The sequence below is a fragment of the Lynx rufus genome, unplaced genomic scaffold, assembly GCF_022079265.1.
Source record: "Lynx rufus isolate CCGP_SWC_20201006 ecotype Redwood Valley unplaced genomic scaffold, mLynRuf1.p SCAF_24, whole genome shotgun sequence".
NCBI classification, from domain to species: domain Eukaryota; kingdom Metazoa; phylum Chordata; class Mammalia; order Carnivora; family Felidae; genus Lynx; species Lynx rufus.
Window position 1 is genome coordinate 3,062,509 of NW_025814839.1, and position 14,231 is coordinate 3,076,739.

Genomic DNA, 14,231 nt, shown 5'->3' on the forward strand with positions numbered 1-14,231 from the left:
GAGAGACGGAGAATCTAAAGCAGGCTCCAGGCTCTGAGCTGTCAGCACAGAGCCCGACTGGGGGCTTGAACCCACAAACCACAAGATCATGACCTGAGCCAGACGCTTAACCAACTGAGCCACCCAGGCACCCCTACAATAGTTTTTTAGATATGACACCAAAAGCACAAGCCACCAAAGGAAAAAAAAAAAAAAGACTATATATAGACATAGGAGCAAGTTTCCACAAATCATATATCTGATAAGGTCTAGAATTCAGAATATAAAGAACTCCTGCAACTCAACAACTAAAAGATAAAAAAAAAAAAAGTAAAAACTGGGCAAAGAATTTGAATAAGCATTTCTCCAAAGAAGATATACAAATGGCCAATATCTACATGAAAAGATGCTCAACATCATTAGTTATTAGAGAAATACATACCAAAACCACAATGAGATAAAACAGTACAGTTTTATGAGATACTGCTTCATGCCTATCCGGATAGTTATAAATAAGGCACAAGTGTTGGAGAGGACATAGAGAAATTAGAACTCTTATTCCTTGCTATTGGAAATGTAAACTGGTGCAGCCACTGTGGAAAAAGTCTCCCAGTTCTTCAGAAAGCTAAACATAGTGTGATTCAGTAATCCCACTGGTAGGTATATAACCAAGAGAAATGGAAACATATATCCACACAAAAATTTGCACAGGAATGTCCCTGGCAACATTGTTCCTAACAGCCCATAAGTGGAAACAACCCAGATGTCCATAAACTGATGCATGGAAAAACAAAATGGGATATACACACGCGCGTGCGCGCGCACACGCACACACACACACACACACACACACACACACACACACGATGGACATACAGTGGAGTATTATTCAGCCATAAAAAGGAATGAAGTATTGATATAGGTTAAAATATAGATGAATCTTGAAGACATTATGCTAAGTAAAAGAAGCCAGATACAAAAGGACAAATATTGTTTGATCCCTCTTATATGAGATGCCAGGATAGGCAAATTCAGAGATTGAGAGTAGATTAGAGATTATCAGGAGCTGGGTATTACAGCCACTGGTGGTTTTAAGTGTTGCTGTTTGGAATACCGAGAAAGCTTTGGAAATAAACAGTGGTGATGGTTGCAAGTATTGTGAATGTAATCAATACCAGTGAGCTACACACTTAAAAATGGTTGAAATGGGGCGCCTGGGTGGCTCAGTCGGTTAAGTGTCTAACTCTTGATTTCAGCTCAGGTCATGATCTCACGATTCATGGGATCGAGCCCCATGTCGGCCTCTGCACTGGGAGCATGGCACCTGCTTGGGATTCTCTCTTCTCTCCCTCTCCTCCCCTGCTTGTACTTGCTCTCTCTCTTTCAAAATAAAGAACTAAACTTAAAGAAAATGGTTGACATGGTAACATTATATGTTTTACCGCAATAAAGAAAAAGAAAAAAAGGAATGGAGTACTGTTACTGTAACATGGATGAACCTTGAAAATGTTAATTCTAAGAAGCCAGGACACAAAAGGCCACATGTTGTATGATCCCTTATTGTGAAATATCCAGAAAAGGCAAATCCATAGACAGAAAGTACATCACTGGTTGCCAGGGAATGATGGGGTGGGGAGAGGAAAAGAATGGTTGGGGGGGTGACCACCACTGAATTGTACACTTTATTATAATTTTTTAATTATTATTTTTTAATGTTTATTTATTTTTGAGAGAGAAAGAGAGCATGAGCAGGGGAGGGGCAGAGAGAGAGCTGTCAGCACAGAGCTTGATGCGGGGCTCGAACCCACAAACCACGAGATCATGACCTGAGCGGAAGTTGGACGTTTAACCGACTGAGCCACCCAGGCATGCCATGAACTGTACACTTTAAAAGAGTGAATATTAGCTCAAAAACACTTTAAGTGAATGTAAAAGATAAGCAATAAAGTGTTTTGACATGGAATGTTAGAAATTTCTTTATTATTACCTATTCTTATTAAGCACCAGCTTAATAACACAGAAAATTTCAAATCACCCTTCGACAGCCCATTCTTCCCCCCGCCACCCTAATTTCTTGATAAAGAGCTCTTCAAGTGAAGACATGCTCTCTTCTCTCTTCCGTATAAAACTTTATCAAATAAAGGCAAAGAACTGTGTACATCTTGCTGTAAAATGCTGCCGATGGCTGTGGGAAGTATCTGCCCAGGCTCCTTTTACTGTCCAGGTCCTGAAAGACTCTTGTTCATGAACTGTCTCTTCACAAAGCAAGTCCACCACTAATAAGAGGGGATAAAACAGAATGGATAGTGGGTGTCAAATCACCATGCAAGTTCAAGATAAGGTCAGAATATTAATTTATGTAATAACAGAATGTAATCTTGGCCTGACATCTCTTACGTTATAAACTTCTTGAAAACACATGTAAAAAAATTTTTTTGACTCACAAATCAGTCAAAATTATGATGACAAAAAAATGTAATACATTCAAGATATCTCACACAGAAAATCTGCCCTATGGGTTTACAATGCCCGAATATAAGAACATACAACCAAAAATGTTTATCATATGCAATTCATTATTCACTGTGACTCACTGAACCCCTACTATGTACATACTAGGCACATACTCAAAGTTAAGCAGCACTGCAATGCAGAGACTAAAATATTCTTGCAAGGGAAGACCTTAGTTTATTTAATAGTAGCTGCATGATAAAAGGTTATTTATCAACTAAATAGGTAAAGAAGAGGGTCTTACCTTGCTAGGTTTATCATTCTGAGGATCAAAAACTTTCTCACAAAGTCTCAGTCCAGTCTCTTGTCTCAGCTGCTGTAAGTAGGCCCTCATCACCTCTAAAATAAGGAGCCAGGAGAAAAATAAGAAAAATCCTGTCTGAGAATACATCCCCAATGTGTGCTGGTTGCTGGACAGTGACCTTGGTAATACATTTCTACACATTCAGACAAGATAAGAAACAGAAATGACAGTCCAGTGGTTTTATAACTATTTTGGTTCAAAGGATTCTCTATATGTTATATTTGTTGCCAAGAATCTTTTGTGAGAGTTACTGGAAGATAGTATCTGTGCTAATGATTCTACTACTCTCAACCTGTACACCAATCAAGACGAAGAAAGGAGGGGGTAAATAATCAAATGGAGAAAATCTTGTGCCATAAAGAGGGAGGTGGAAACCCTGTTCTTACCATCTTCCTGTTTGTTTGCAGGTTTGGCATAAATTGCATTAAGTGGAAAACCAGGCTCTCCAGGAATGGGAAAATTAGTGATTCCCAGGGTATACATTTCTTTCTCACCTTGGCTTTTGGAATTGCACTAAAAAAAAAAAAGAAAAGAAAAAGAAAAAAAATTATATACACACACATATTTTACAGAGAAAAGGATAATAACATCCAATTTGTAATTTTTTAGTCTAAGTAGATGTGGCTGGGATTACTAATGTTTTTGGGTGCCCTTCTGCATTCTGGGAAGCCTCTAGGCCCCTCCCCAGAATAATGTTTTAAATGACTAAAACATACAAAGTTACAAAAGAAATCATTTATAGTCAAACACAATAATTACAATATTAAAAAGCCAAATTTAACATACTCATACAGGCACTTCTTTATTAATGCACTGCATGACAAGATCCAGGCAGGGGCCTAACAACTAAAATATGAAGTAGTAATGAGTGAAAATAAAATTTCAAAACATCTTCATCTCTGAATGTAATAGGAAAATGTTGTGATTTCTACTGAAGAAAAAGTCACAGGTACAGCTTATGTTACTGTGGGTTGTTGCCTACATTAATAATTACAGTAAATGCTAAATTTCAGTTACAAGTTAGTGAAAAGAAAGATGTAATCTTTTTCCCTCTCAAGCTCATGAACCCTTGAATTATATCCTTGGACCCCAGGTTAACAACCTCTGAGCCAAGAGTTTAAAAGAAAGATTTCTGTCTCGGGAAAATACACGCAATGCCTTAAAACACCACACCCTTATCTTCTCATTAGTCAACTAAATTATAGGTTTAGAATCCACATTCAGATTTTCCTCTTGGGTCCGGGCTCTAAGAGAAAGTACTACTTGTCCTTAAAGTCTCAACAAGTCCAGATGGCTAAGCAGGTGAACATGTGTTAGTACTGTGTTTTCCAGATAGACAATCATCCAAGTTTAATTACCTTTTGGAGTTTCTTCAGACACTCAGAAATATAGAGTGTTATATATATCAAGGTTCTATCAGCTTCATTCTGCAGGGGTGGGGCGGGGGTGGGAACACAGAAGTTAAAAACAGTCCCGATTAAAACATAACAATCACGTGCAATAAAAATTCAAGCTTTGTCTTTTGAGCATCAATTGAAAGCTGCAAGTATAGTTCCTATAGCATCAAAAGTTGCCATTCTCCAAATGCAGTCTTCTTGGGCCACTGGTGTGTCCGCTCCCAGGGAGAGAGCTGCCTGTTGCCATCCTGAGCTGTGTGGGGCTGTTTTTGTTCACCTTGGCTGCCCTTACCCCTACATTCCCCTTGCCTTTCAGTCCCTGGGAAGCTGTGCCAACAGCACCTCCCTCCGTATAGGAAGGAGAGTTACTAGAGCTGCCTGGAAAACCTGAGGTGCACCATATGGTCAGCTAATTTTTAAAGCTCTTTCACTTCAGAGTCTCTGCCGAGAACAAAAGCCTTTATGACTTTAAAGGAGGAACAGCTATTTCATGTGTGTCTTGTTCTTTTTTTTTTTTTTTTTTTAATGTTTATTTATTTTTGAGCAAGTGAGAGAGACACAGCACAAGCAGGGGACGGGCAGGGAGAGAAGGAGACACAGAATCTGAAGCAGACTCTAGGCTCCAGGCTGTCAGCAGAGAGCCCGACAGGGGACTCGAACTCCGGAACTGTGAGATCATGACCTGAGCTGAAGTTGGACGCTTAACCAACTGAGCCACCCAGGCACCCCTTCATGTGTCTTGTTCTTAAAGAGCTTCATGAGCCCACCTCTTGATCTAATTAAAAGGAAAATGTGAGGATTGGATGTTGAGCAAATGTGGCACATACTTCAGGTTAAATCTGGCACAGATCTACAGTCTAAAAAAACCCAAATTACACATGTCCTTTTTTTTAAGATTATATGACTCAGAAGAATGAAATGTGGCAGAATTACATTTATTTACACCTATTACAAACCTAACACTTAGACCGTATATTAAATACAGAATACGTTGTGAGTATCACAGGACAGTTAGACTACAATTTCTAGACCAAGAGTCTACAAAGAAAGATTTTCACACCCTGATTCCAAAAGGTCAAAGTTTGGCAAGGAGAGGCTGAAGTTCCATATTCTAGAATGTTATCAAGAAAAGTTGTTGACATTCCTGTAACTCGCTCATAGAAGGAACTCAGAAAAGTTCTTTTTTATTTTGTTTCCATCTCCCCCTCTCCTTTTTCTGCCACTTTCCTCCTACCTTCCTCTTGACCCCGTTCCTCACAAGAACTAAGAGCAGAAAGGAGAAAAGGGTAGTCAAGGGAAGGACCAGGATCAGTGAAGTTTCTTTATTGCTCCATTTCAGGTCCAGGACACAGAAGTATATAAAAATATCATATCACGTAGGATTTTTTAGTTTTGGACTGGCACACAGTAGGAGCTTTACTAATGCTGATAATAAATAAAAATGTCTAGATGATGGGTTCGCAGACTTCCTCTGTAAAGGACCAGATATTAAATATTTTAGGTTTTGTAGGCCAGGCTTTGTCACAACTGTGCAACCCAGCTGCTGTGGAGTGAATGCAGTCATAGACAATATCTTAAAAAAATGTACGTGGCTGTGTTCTAATAAAACTTTATTTGTAAAAAGAGGCAGGAGGCCAGATTTGGCCCTTAGGCTGTAGTTTGCTGACACATGGTACAGACTTTGGAGGAAAAATGAGAAATTAATGTTGATATAGGGTCTAATATTAGGCATTATTCTGGGTTTTTAAAGTCATACAATCTCATTCAATTTTATTTACTCCTCAGAACCCTGATTGCCAGGTAGATTATTATCCCTACCAGAAAACCAAATTAAATATTAAAAGCTCTGTACTTTACCTTAATCTCATAGTTTTTGAAGAAAACATTGGCCTTGAAATAATAGATGGCTTCATCCACAATATCTGTATCTTTTGCTAAGGAGGACACAAGGGGAAGAAGGCAGAGAACATTAGCCAAATGCGAAAATAACACTTAGAAAAAAACCCCCAGTTCAATGGTCAAAAGTCTTGGCGTTGAGGGGCGCCTGAGTAGCTCTGTCGGTTAAGCATCTGACATTGACTCAGGTCATGATTTCATGTTTCATGGGTTTAAAAAAAATTTTTTTTTTTCAACGTTTATTTATTTTTGGGACAGAGAGAGACAGAGCATGAACGGGGGAGGGGCAGAGAGAGAGGGAGACACAGAATCGGAAACAGGCTCCAGGCTCTGAGCCATCAGCCCAGAGCCCGACGCGGGGCTCGAACTCACGGACCGCGAGATCGTGACCTGGCTGAAGTCGGACGCTTAACCGACTGCGCCACCCAGGCGCCCCTCATGTTTCATGGGTTTAAACCCTGCATCTGGCTTGGTGCTGACAGTGCGGAACCTGCTTGGGATATTCTCTCTCTCTCTCAAAACAAATAAACAAACTTAAAAATGGAGTTGAATAAAATAAAATGAGGCTGAGACATGAGGTCTTTAGAAACAATTTCTAGCAAAATCAGTATGTACATGGTTTATTATTTTTTTTAAAAAGCTTGCTATTTTTTAAAGGTTTATTTAAGACAGAAAGAGGGAGGGGAAGGGAGGGAGGGGCAGAGAGAGAGGGAGAGAGAGAGAATCTCAAGCAGCCTCTGCTGTCAGCACAGAGCCTGACCTGGGGCTTGATCTCAAGAGCTGGACGCTTAACTGACTGAGCCACCCAGGCACCCCCATGGTTTATTCTTATAGCTTTATTGTTTTTATAAAAAATATACTCATTAGAAACAAATTAATCAACACAGAAAAATATTTTACTGTCACCCTAAATCTCACTCCCTGGAAATAACTACTATTAACATTTGGTGAACATCATTCCAGACGTTTCTCAATGGGTTTATAAAAATAGACTGAGACACAGACTAACTTTGATAAAATGCTATTTAAAACTAAAAACTATACAATGTAATTTGATTTGAATTTACATACTGCAGTTTCAGGGGAAAAAAAAATCTCAATTGTTATTTAGGAACACACTGGGCTCATGTATATATCTTTCTATGAAAACTATGACTTAATATATACTTGTACAAGCTGTTTTAGGTGGTTAGAGACTGAGAAAAGCCAGAAACACTGTTGTGACAAAGACAGATCTCTTTATACAATTTCTTTGGCAGTTTTTTATTTTCCTTTTCTTATTTTAAGAAGGTCAAAATCCCAGGGTCTTGATATCCGGCAGCTGGTTGCAGAAATGCACAGACTGTTTTTTTTTTTTTCCCCAGAGACAGTTATTTATATTTCTTGTCCATGACTGCTATCCCTCTCACACAGTAGTAATGCAAGGTAATCCTGAAGGTTGAATCCTGTGTGATTCACCTGACTTTAATGCTGCTTGTTCCCCTGCTAAAAAATTTCAACATAATTCTAACTCTAGACTCTGTGTTCTCCCAATCTATTTTCTTACCTAGAGAAAAGGAAACTTCCTCAAAAGATTCAATATTGTTTATAAAACCAGTTAGTTCTTCTAAATGTAAAACTGTGGGGGGTGGGGAATGGGTTACAAGATTTAGAAGCATGTCTGGCACAAAAAAGTGTTCAAAAGCTATCTGTTGAATGTAAAAAAAATTTTTTTGGTTCTGAAAGAGGGGTTGGGGGAGGCCGTGCACAAGCGGAGGGGAGGAGCAGAGGTAGAGAAAGAGAATCTTAAATTTAAGTAGGTTCTACCCTTGGTGAAGAGCGTGACATGGGGCTCAATCCCATGACCTGGGATCACGACCTGAGCTGAAATCAAGAGTTGGTCGCTCAACCATCTGAGCCAGCCAGGTGCCCCATAAATAAATTAATTTGATTAATGCTACCTATTATTTAGCTCACAGCACAGGCTTGTACTCCTTCCTAATTCTTGTTCAGGTCTAATCCTGTCTCCTGAGGAAGAGTATCCCTGTCTACAGAAGCCACAAAAATCTGGTTTCTAGGGGCCCCTTTCTCCCTTAAGGGCCCAGGAAATGTTGCAAAGGTGGTAATTAGATACACTCCATCCTTGGTCAATTACATTTTCTAATCTGCTACATGTATTTTGTAACCATCTGAAAAGGCTGCTTCTCAAGGAATCTGGGCCAACATTGATTCTTATTCTTTCTTTGCACTGTAATTCTTTTCTTTTATGCTATTTTTTCTTCTTTTTGGTCTTTTATTTTTTCCCATCTGTTCCTTTTTCTTCATCTCAGAATCAAGTAAAAACTATGGCAACTCACCAAATTTATTGAGTTTACTGAGTTTTCCACTGGTGTTGAAAACAAAATTAAGAAGAGGTCAAGTCAAATAGTCTGGCAGAGGAATGGAGACCAGGTCAGTACAAAATTGACAATGAAAACTATGGTGTTAGAAACCCAAAATGGAAATCAGTGCAGATGCTTTCTGGGTACAGGGAAACCCTGTCTAATATAATACAAATCACACTGTTGGCAGAACATCTCAGAATGTGTCAGAAGAGTCTAAAAGAATGGGGCTTTCTAAACAGTAAGAAATGGTTCAAAAAAAGAGAAAGTGAGTACCAAGAAAGAAAGCAAAGATCTAAAATTCAGAAAAACAAGAGAAAGAATGTGCAATGTTATAGAGGGCACGTAAGATTTAAGATCAAAGTACTACTGAAAATGAAGATACTGAAGAATGAATAAAGGAAGTAGGATTGAATGGGAGAAGGGGTTAAAATGTTTGTTTGTTTGTTTTTTTCTCCCAGCCTTAAGACAGAGAAAGGATGGGGACATGTCATGCTACAGAAATAGCAGCATTAAATCACTTTGTAAGAACTGACAGTGGGATGACAGAACACTGTGCAGAAGCACATTTCCTCTTCCCTCTCAACAAAATATCCTGGAGAACTCAGCAGCAATAATACACTTGATCTTGAAAGGCCTAGAATGCAATATCCACCAAGCATAGAGAAAATACAAGAGCAATCTGAGACCGAGGACCGAACTAAGACTTTGCCTGACTTGAAAACGTCCGAGGATCGCTAGCTGTTTCCTACTAAAATCTGAAAATAATGGAAAGAAGTTTCGACTTACTCTCTCTAGGGGCGGGTCCTTTGAACTGACTTCTGATAGGCAACAGTGCCATGTTTCCAATGAGTTTGGTATCGGGGTCCATGAGAGAAGAGTGGTAAGCCTGTTGTGGCAAGCCAGGTAAGAATACGGAAACAGAAAGAGAGCAAATGTCAGCGGGGCAGACAAGCAACATTTCTCCAGAGGAAAAAAGAATAACCCACCCGAGACTAACCAGGGGAGGGGGAAAAAGGGATGGCAGCAGCAATGGTCTGGAGCTGGCTCTTACTGGCTCATGAAAACGGGATGTTATACATTTTGAGGAATTTTGACAAATTTGGAAGTAAGCTGGTTGTTAAACACAGCCATTACTAAAAATTAAATTATATAAATTTGCAACTAAGTTATAGTAAAAACAAAGGTAATAAGTACTCAAAATTCATTACTTTCTATTTTTAAAAATTATTTCACTATGGTCTATGATCTTAAGGTTATTTATAACTTTTCTATCTTTGCAGAATAAATACTATGTAATGGTGTGCTACTGGGCATCTTCCAAGTTCATGTTCAGTGACATCACATTTGTAACTGGTGGAAGTCTTTATGCTACAAAGATAGGCAAACACAAAAAAATCAGGGGTACGCCCCCCCTTCCCCAAGCTATTGTTAAACCAGAACCCAAGCACTGGCTTTTCAGTTCTGCCACTTCCTGGCTATGTGTTTGACCAAGACATCACCTTTCTTCTCTTAGCCTATTTCCAAATTTATAAAATGAAGAGTTATCTACTGCCTTCAGCGGGTAGGTGTGGGTTAAAGGAGCAGGGGAAACCACATTTATGAATGCAACTTGTATGCTGATTCTTAGTTCTGCTTTTTACAAGATGTCTGTTTTTCGGTAACTCAAGAAGGGCCCCATTCATATATTCACTCATTCACCGAATGATAACCAAACACCTTCTATGTGCAAGGCATGGTGATAAAATGGTAAGAAGGACCAGTATGATCTCTGTCCTTGAAGAACTTTCAACCTAATGGGGGACAGGGAAGTCCAGGAACGAGCACAGGACTTTAAAGTCCTAGCTTAAAATCTAGCTTTACCATCAGTACACAACCTTAGGTAAGTTACTTAACTTCTCTGAGCCTCAATTTCCTCCTCTGCAAAATGGGAACAATAGCGTATCTACTTCACAGGGTTACTGTGAGGATTAAATGGGATAATTTACATGCAGTGTGTAGCTCAGGGCCTGCCTGGCACACATCAGGAATCAAATGGTAGCTACAAGATTCATTAAATATGTAACTGTGGCTTGCTCTTTTTTGTCACAGGTATGCTTCATCTAAAGCAGCCTCCACCAGCTGTCTTGTTACCCATCGATTTCCTTCATTGCATTTGTCACTATCTAAAACCATCTTCTCTATTTACACTTACATGTTTATCTGTCTCCCCATTAGACTGTGACCTCGAGCGTAGGGGTTTGTTGGCCTTATTTACAGCTGTTAACAGTACTTGGCAAGCAGCAGATGCTCAGTAATTTTTTTGTGTGAGTAATCACGTTATTGAACCTCCTTTTCCTCACCCGCAAAATGGAGACCATGATGGCGATAAATTTGCCCCACAAGACTGGCTGTCAGCAATGAAGGACAACCAGCCTACTATCAATTTTACTCCTACCCCGAGGCACACGAAAATAGAAACATCTGGTAACCAGGCCGCCGACCTAGCGTCTGCTCTGGCGGCCCTACAGCCAGCAGCCAAGTGTGGCCACCACAGCCGGAGCGACAGAGGGGGAGTCCGGGAAGTGGGGTATGACAGTGACAAGCAGCGGGAGTGATCCGCTCCCGGGGGCTGAAGAGGAAGTGGGCCTGTGGGGGGGGGGGGGTAGAAAAAGAGAAACCAGACCCTAGACTTGAGAATTGGGGGAGAAAAAAAAAAAAAAAAAAAAAGGACAGCCCTTGGCTTCTCGGCTCTAGTGAAGCTTTGGGGATCCTGCCGGAGTCCGGGGACACAGGAAGAACGAGAGAAGGGGTCGGCACTGGAGCGAAAGGGGCGAAAAGGGCCCGGGCAGCCTCCTCTACACGTTCGGGGTCTCTGGCCCACTCTGCCGCGGCCCCGTCCCCGCTGGCCGACCCAATCCTACAGCGACAGGCCCCCTCTCCTCGCCTCTCCCCTTCTCAGGGCCCGCTTCCTCTCTGCCCTCCTCGGCCCGCTTCTCTCAGCTCACGCACGACTTCTCGCCGCTCTCCCCAGTTCTCGCCATCTCTCCACACCGCGACTTCGCCCCCTTACCGGCATCTTGGCGGCACCCGGTTTCAAGCTAGACCAGGAGGTTAGGGTTAGAGCGCTACGCTTCCGGTCCGGCGGCCCGGGCGGGGTAGGCGGAAGTGAGCCGGAAGGGGAGGGTGAGGGGAGGACGCGGCACTTCCGGTCTTGCTGTCCCTCCGCTGAGGCGGCGGAGGCTCCGCAGGGAGGGAGGGACACCAGAGGGCACCCGAGCGCTAGGCAGGGGCTCTGAATGCCGTGCATTGCGTAAAGTGTGCGCGAAATGGAGCTGGGTCTTGGGTTACAGAATCCTAAGGATCAATCCCCTAAAAACTTTGCTTTTCCTCAACGGTCTTTTCAGTGAAGCGTTCCCTAGATCACACTATGTTAATTTTTTTAATGTTTTTTTTTTTTTTTTCCCACGTTTATTTATTTTTGGGACAGAGAGAGACAGAGCATGAACGGGGGAGGGGTAGAGAGAGAGGGAGACACAGAATCGGAAACAGGCTCCAGGCTCTCAGCCATCAGCCCAGAGCCTGACGCGGGGCTCGAACTCACGGACCGCGAGATCGTGACCTGGCTGAAGTCGGACGCTTAACCGACTGCGCCACCCAGGCGCCCCTAATGTTTTTGAGAGAGAGCGCAAGCGGGGTAGGGGCGGGGGGGGGGGGTGTACAGAGGATCTGTATTGACTGCTGACAGCCGCGAACCCCATGGGGGGCTCGAACTCAGGAACCCCACGAGATCATGACCTGAGAGATCTTGACCTGAGCCCAAGTCGGATGCTCAAGGGACCGAGCCCAAGGGTCACACTATTTTAAGTTCGACCCCAATCCACTCCGCTGTGTCATCCTTATTTCTTTTAGCCACAGTTATGATTCTTTGGTTATTTACTTTTGGTATTTATTTCCCCATCCGTGTGGACGTCAAAAAGGCAGGGATTTTGTCCATTTCGTACACCATTGTATCCTCTGCGCCTATAATAGTGATGTGCATGGCAGGCATCAAAAAATATTTGAGTGAATGAACCCAACTGGTCCTAACAGTGGGGAAAGGAGAGCACTCAGAGATGGGATTTATGCACTACCCCACTCCAATTTGTGTGTAAAAACTGCGAAAATGGACTCTGGGTTTGAATCCTAGCTCCAGCATTTACTAGCGGTGTCATTTTGGGCAAGTTAATTAACCTCTCTGTGCCTCAGTTTCCTCACCCAAACTGGAGATAATATACTTACCTCATTGTTTTGTGAGGATGAAATGAATTACATGTAAAGTGTGTAGAACTTAAATGCCTGGAACATACTAAAAGCTCAGGAGTTTTTCTTTTTTTTTTTTTTTTACCTATTACTAGAAAGCACCTCATGTGTTAGTTTGCGAACTGGCCCTTGTATACAGGAGGCAAGAAGACTGAAAAGGAAGGCCAATCCAGATATATAGGTGGTGGTTCTAATTAAGCGAGGAAACTTACTTGTAAGGGTTATCTTTGGTGAGGCAAGAGTAGATGTCCCCACCTACATGCCAGACTAAGTTTGTATAGAGGTCGTAATTGGGTCCAGTCACATCCAGATGGGCTCAACACCTTATTCTCAAGACCATGTCCTTGGAACATCTCCCACAGTGAGGGGTGGGAGGGATGAGGAACCTTGGACTGCCTGAGCCCAGTTTAAGGGTCAACCAGTGGTCACATCCTCTTGATTATCTTTTCCGACATCACCTCAAGTGCCACCTTATTGCTGCCTCAGGCTATTTCTCCTGCCAGCCCCTCAGACTGGAATACTCTGCCCCGTGTTCCCACAAATGATTTCTTACTCAGGTTTCTGGCCAAATAGCACCATTTAGGAGCCTTCATTGACGATGAGCCCAAAGTAGGCCCTTACTCACTCTCCACTTCATTACTGTTTTCATTTCTTCCCATTCCTTATCAAGGTTTCCTTGTTTATGGTCTCAAGGGCCCAGCATGTCAACTCCATGAGACTAAGGCCTTGTCTGCTCTGAGTGCTCCCATTTTATCCCCAGTGCCTGGCACCCACCAGTAAATTTTTCCACAGAATCATGTCAGGATCTTCAGCAAGATAATGAAATCCTTGAGGACTGGAATGGACATAGTCATCTTTAAAACCCATGTCTCGAGGAGAAGGAAATTCAATTTGGCCCTTCCCTTCTTGCCTAGAGGCACATACCAGACTCCAGAAGCTAAACCAGGGCAAAATAGTTCAAGGAGCAAGGAGGGCAAATGAAGTTGCCTTTCCTTTCTTCCATGGCAATAAAATTTCTAAGAATTTGCAACATGGGGAGACCAGAGTGTTTTTACCCTTTCATACTCAGGGCCACAGGGAGAGTCCCCAAGCAGGACAGCACATTCCCATGATGCCCATTCATGTTCTCGCCTTATTGCCCCCCCCATGACAATAGCTCACACCAACGCACCATGATGTAAATACCTGACGTACTCATAGCCTAAGCCCCCAGACACAAGTTACCACTGAAAGCTACAGCTTCTCAGTTTGCAAGTCTTTAGTTAAAATGGATCAAATGTGACACTACAGGTGTCTCTCCTGCTATCAAGGCCTAAGAGTGATTAAAATTTAACTGGAGTTGCGGGTTAAAGGGCTTAATTTGTATTGCTAGAAGATCCAGGACCAAATGACCAATGAAGCCTGGGCCCATTACGAGGATATGAAAGTGAAAGAAACTATAAAATGTTTCTTTTTTACCTTTTTAAAAAAGACTTGAGAGCGCACACATGCAAGAGAGAGCAG

At 42.0% G+C, this 14,231-nt stretch overlaps 1 protein-coding gene across 1 annotated transcript; it reads right to left on the minus strand.

The window, feature by feature from the left end:
- Positions 1 to 1,942: 1,942 nt before the first annotated feature.
- On the minus strand, positions 1,943 to 11,679 carry ARPC3 (actin related protein 2/3 complex subunit 3). Its single transcript, XM_047088169.1, has 7 exons — positions 11,500 to 11,679; positions 9,237 to 9,336; positions 6,049 to 6,125; positions 4,153 to 4,221; positions 3,181 to 3,307; positions 2,735 to 2,829; positions 1,943 to 2,255 (listed from the first exon to the last, which is right to left on the minus strand). Exons 1-7 carry the CDS (start codon positions 11,503 to 11,505, stop codon positions 2,193 to 2,195), a joined length of 537 nt encoding a protein of 178 aa, XP_046944125.1. The 5' UTR covers positions 11,506 to 11,679; the 3' UTR covers positions 1,943 to 2,192.
- Between the last annotated feature and the right edge of the window lie 2,552 nt (positions 11,680 to 14,231).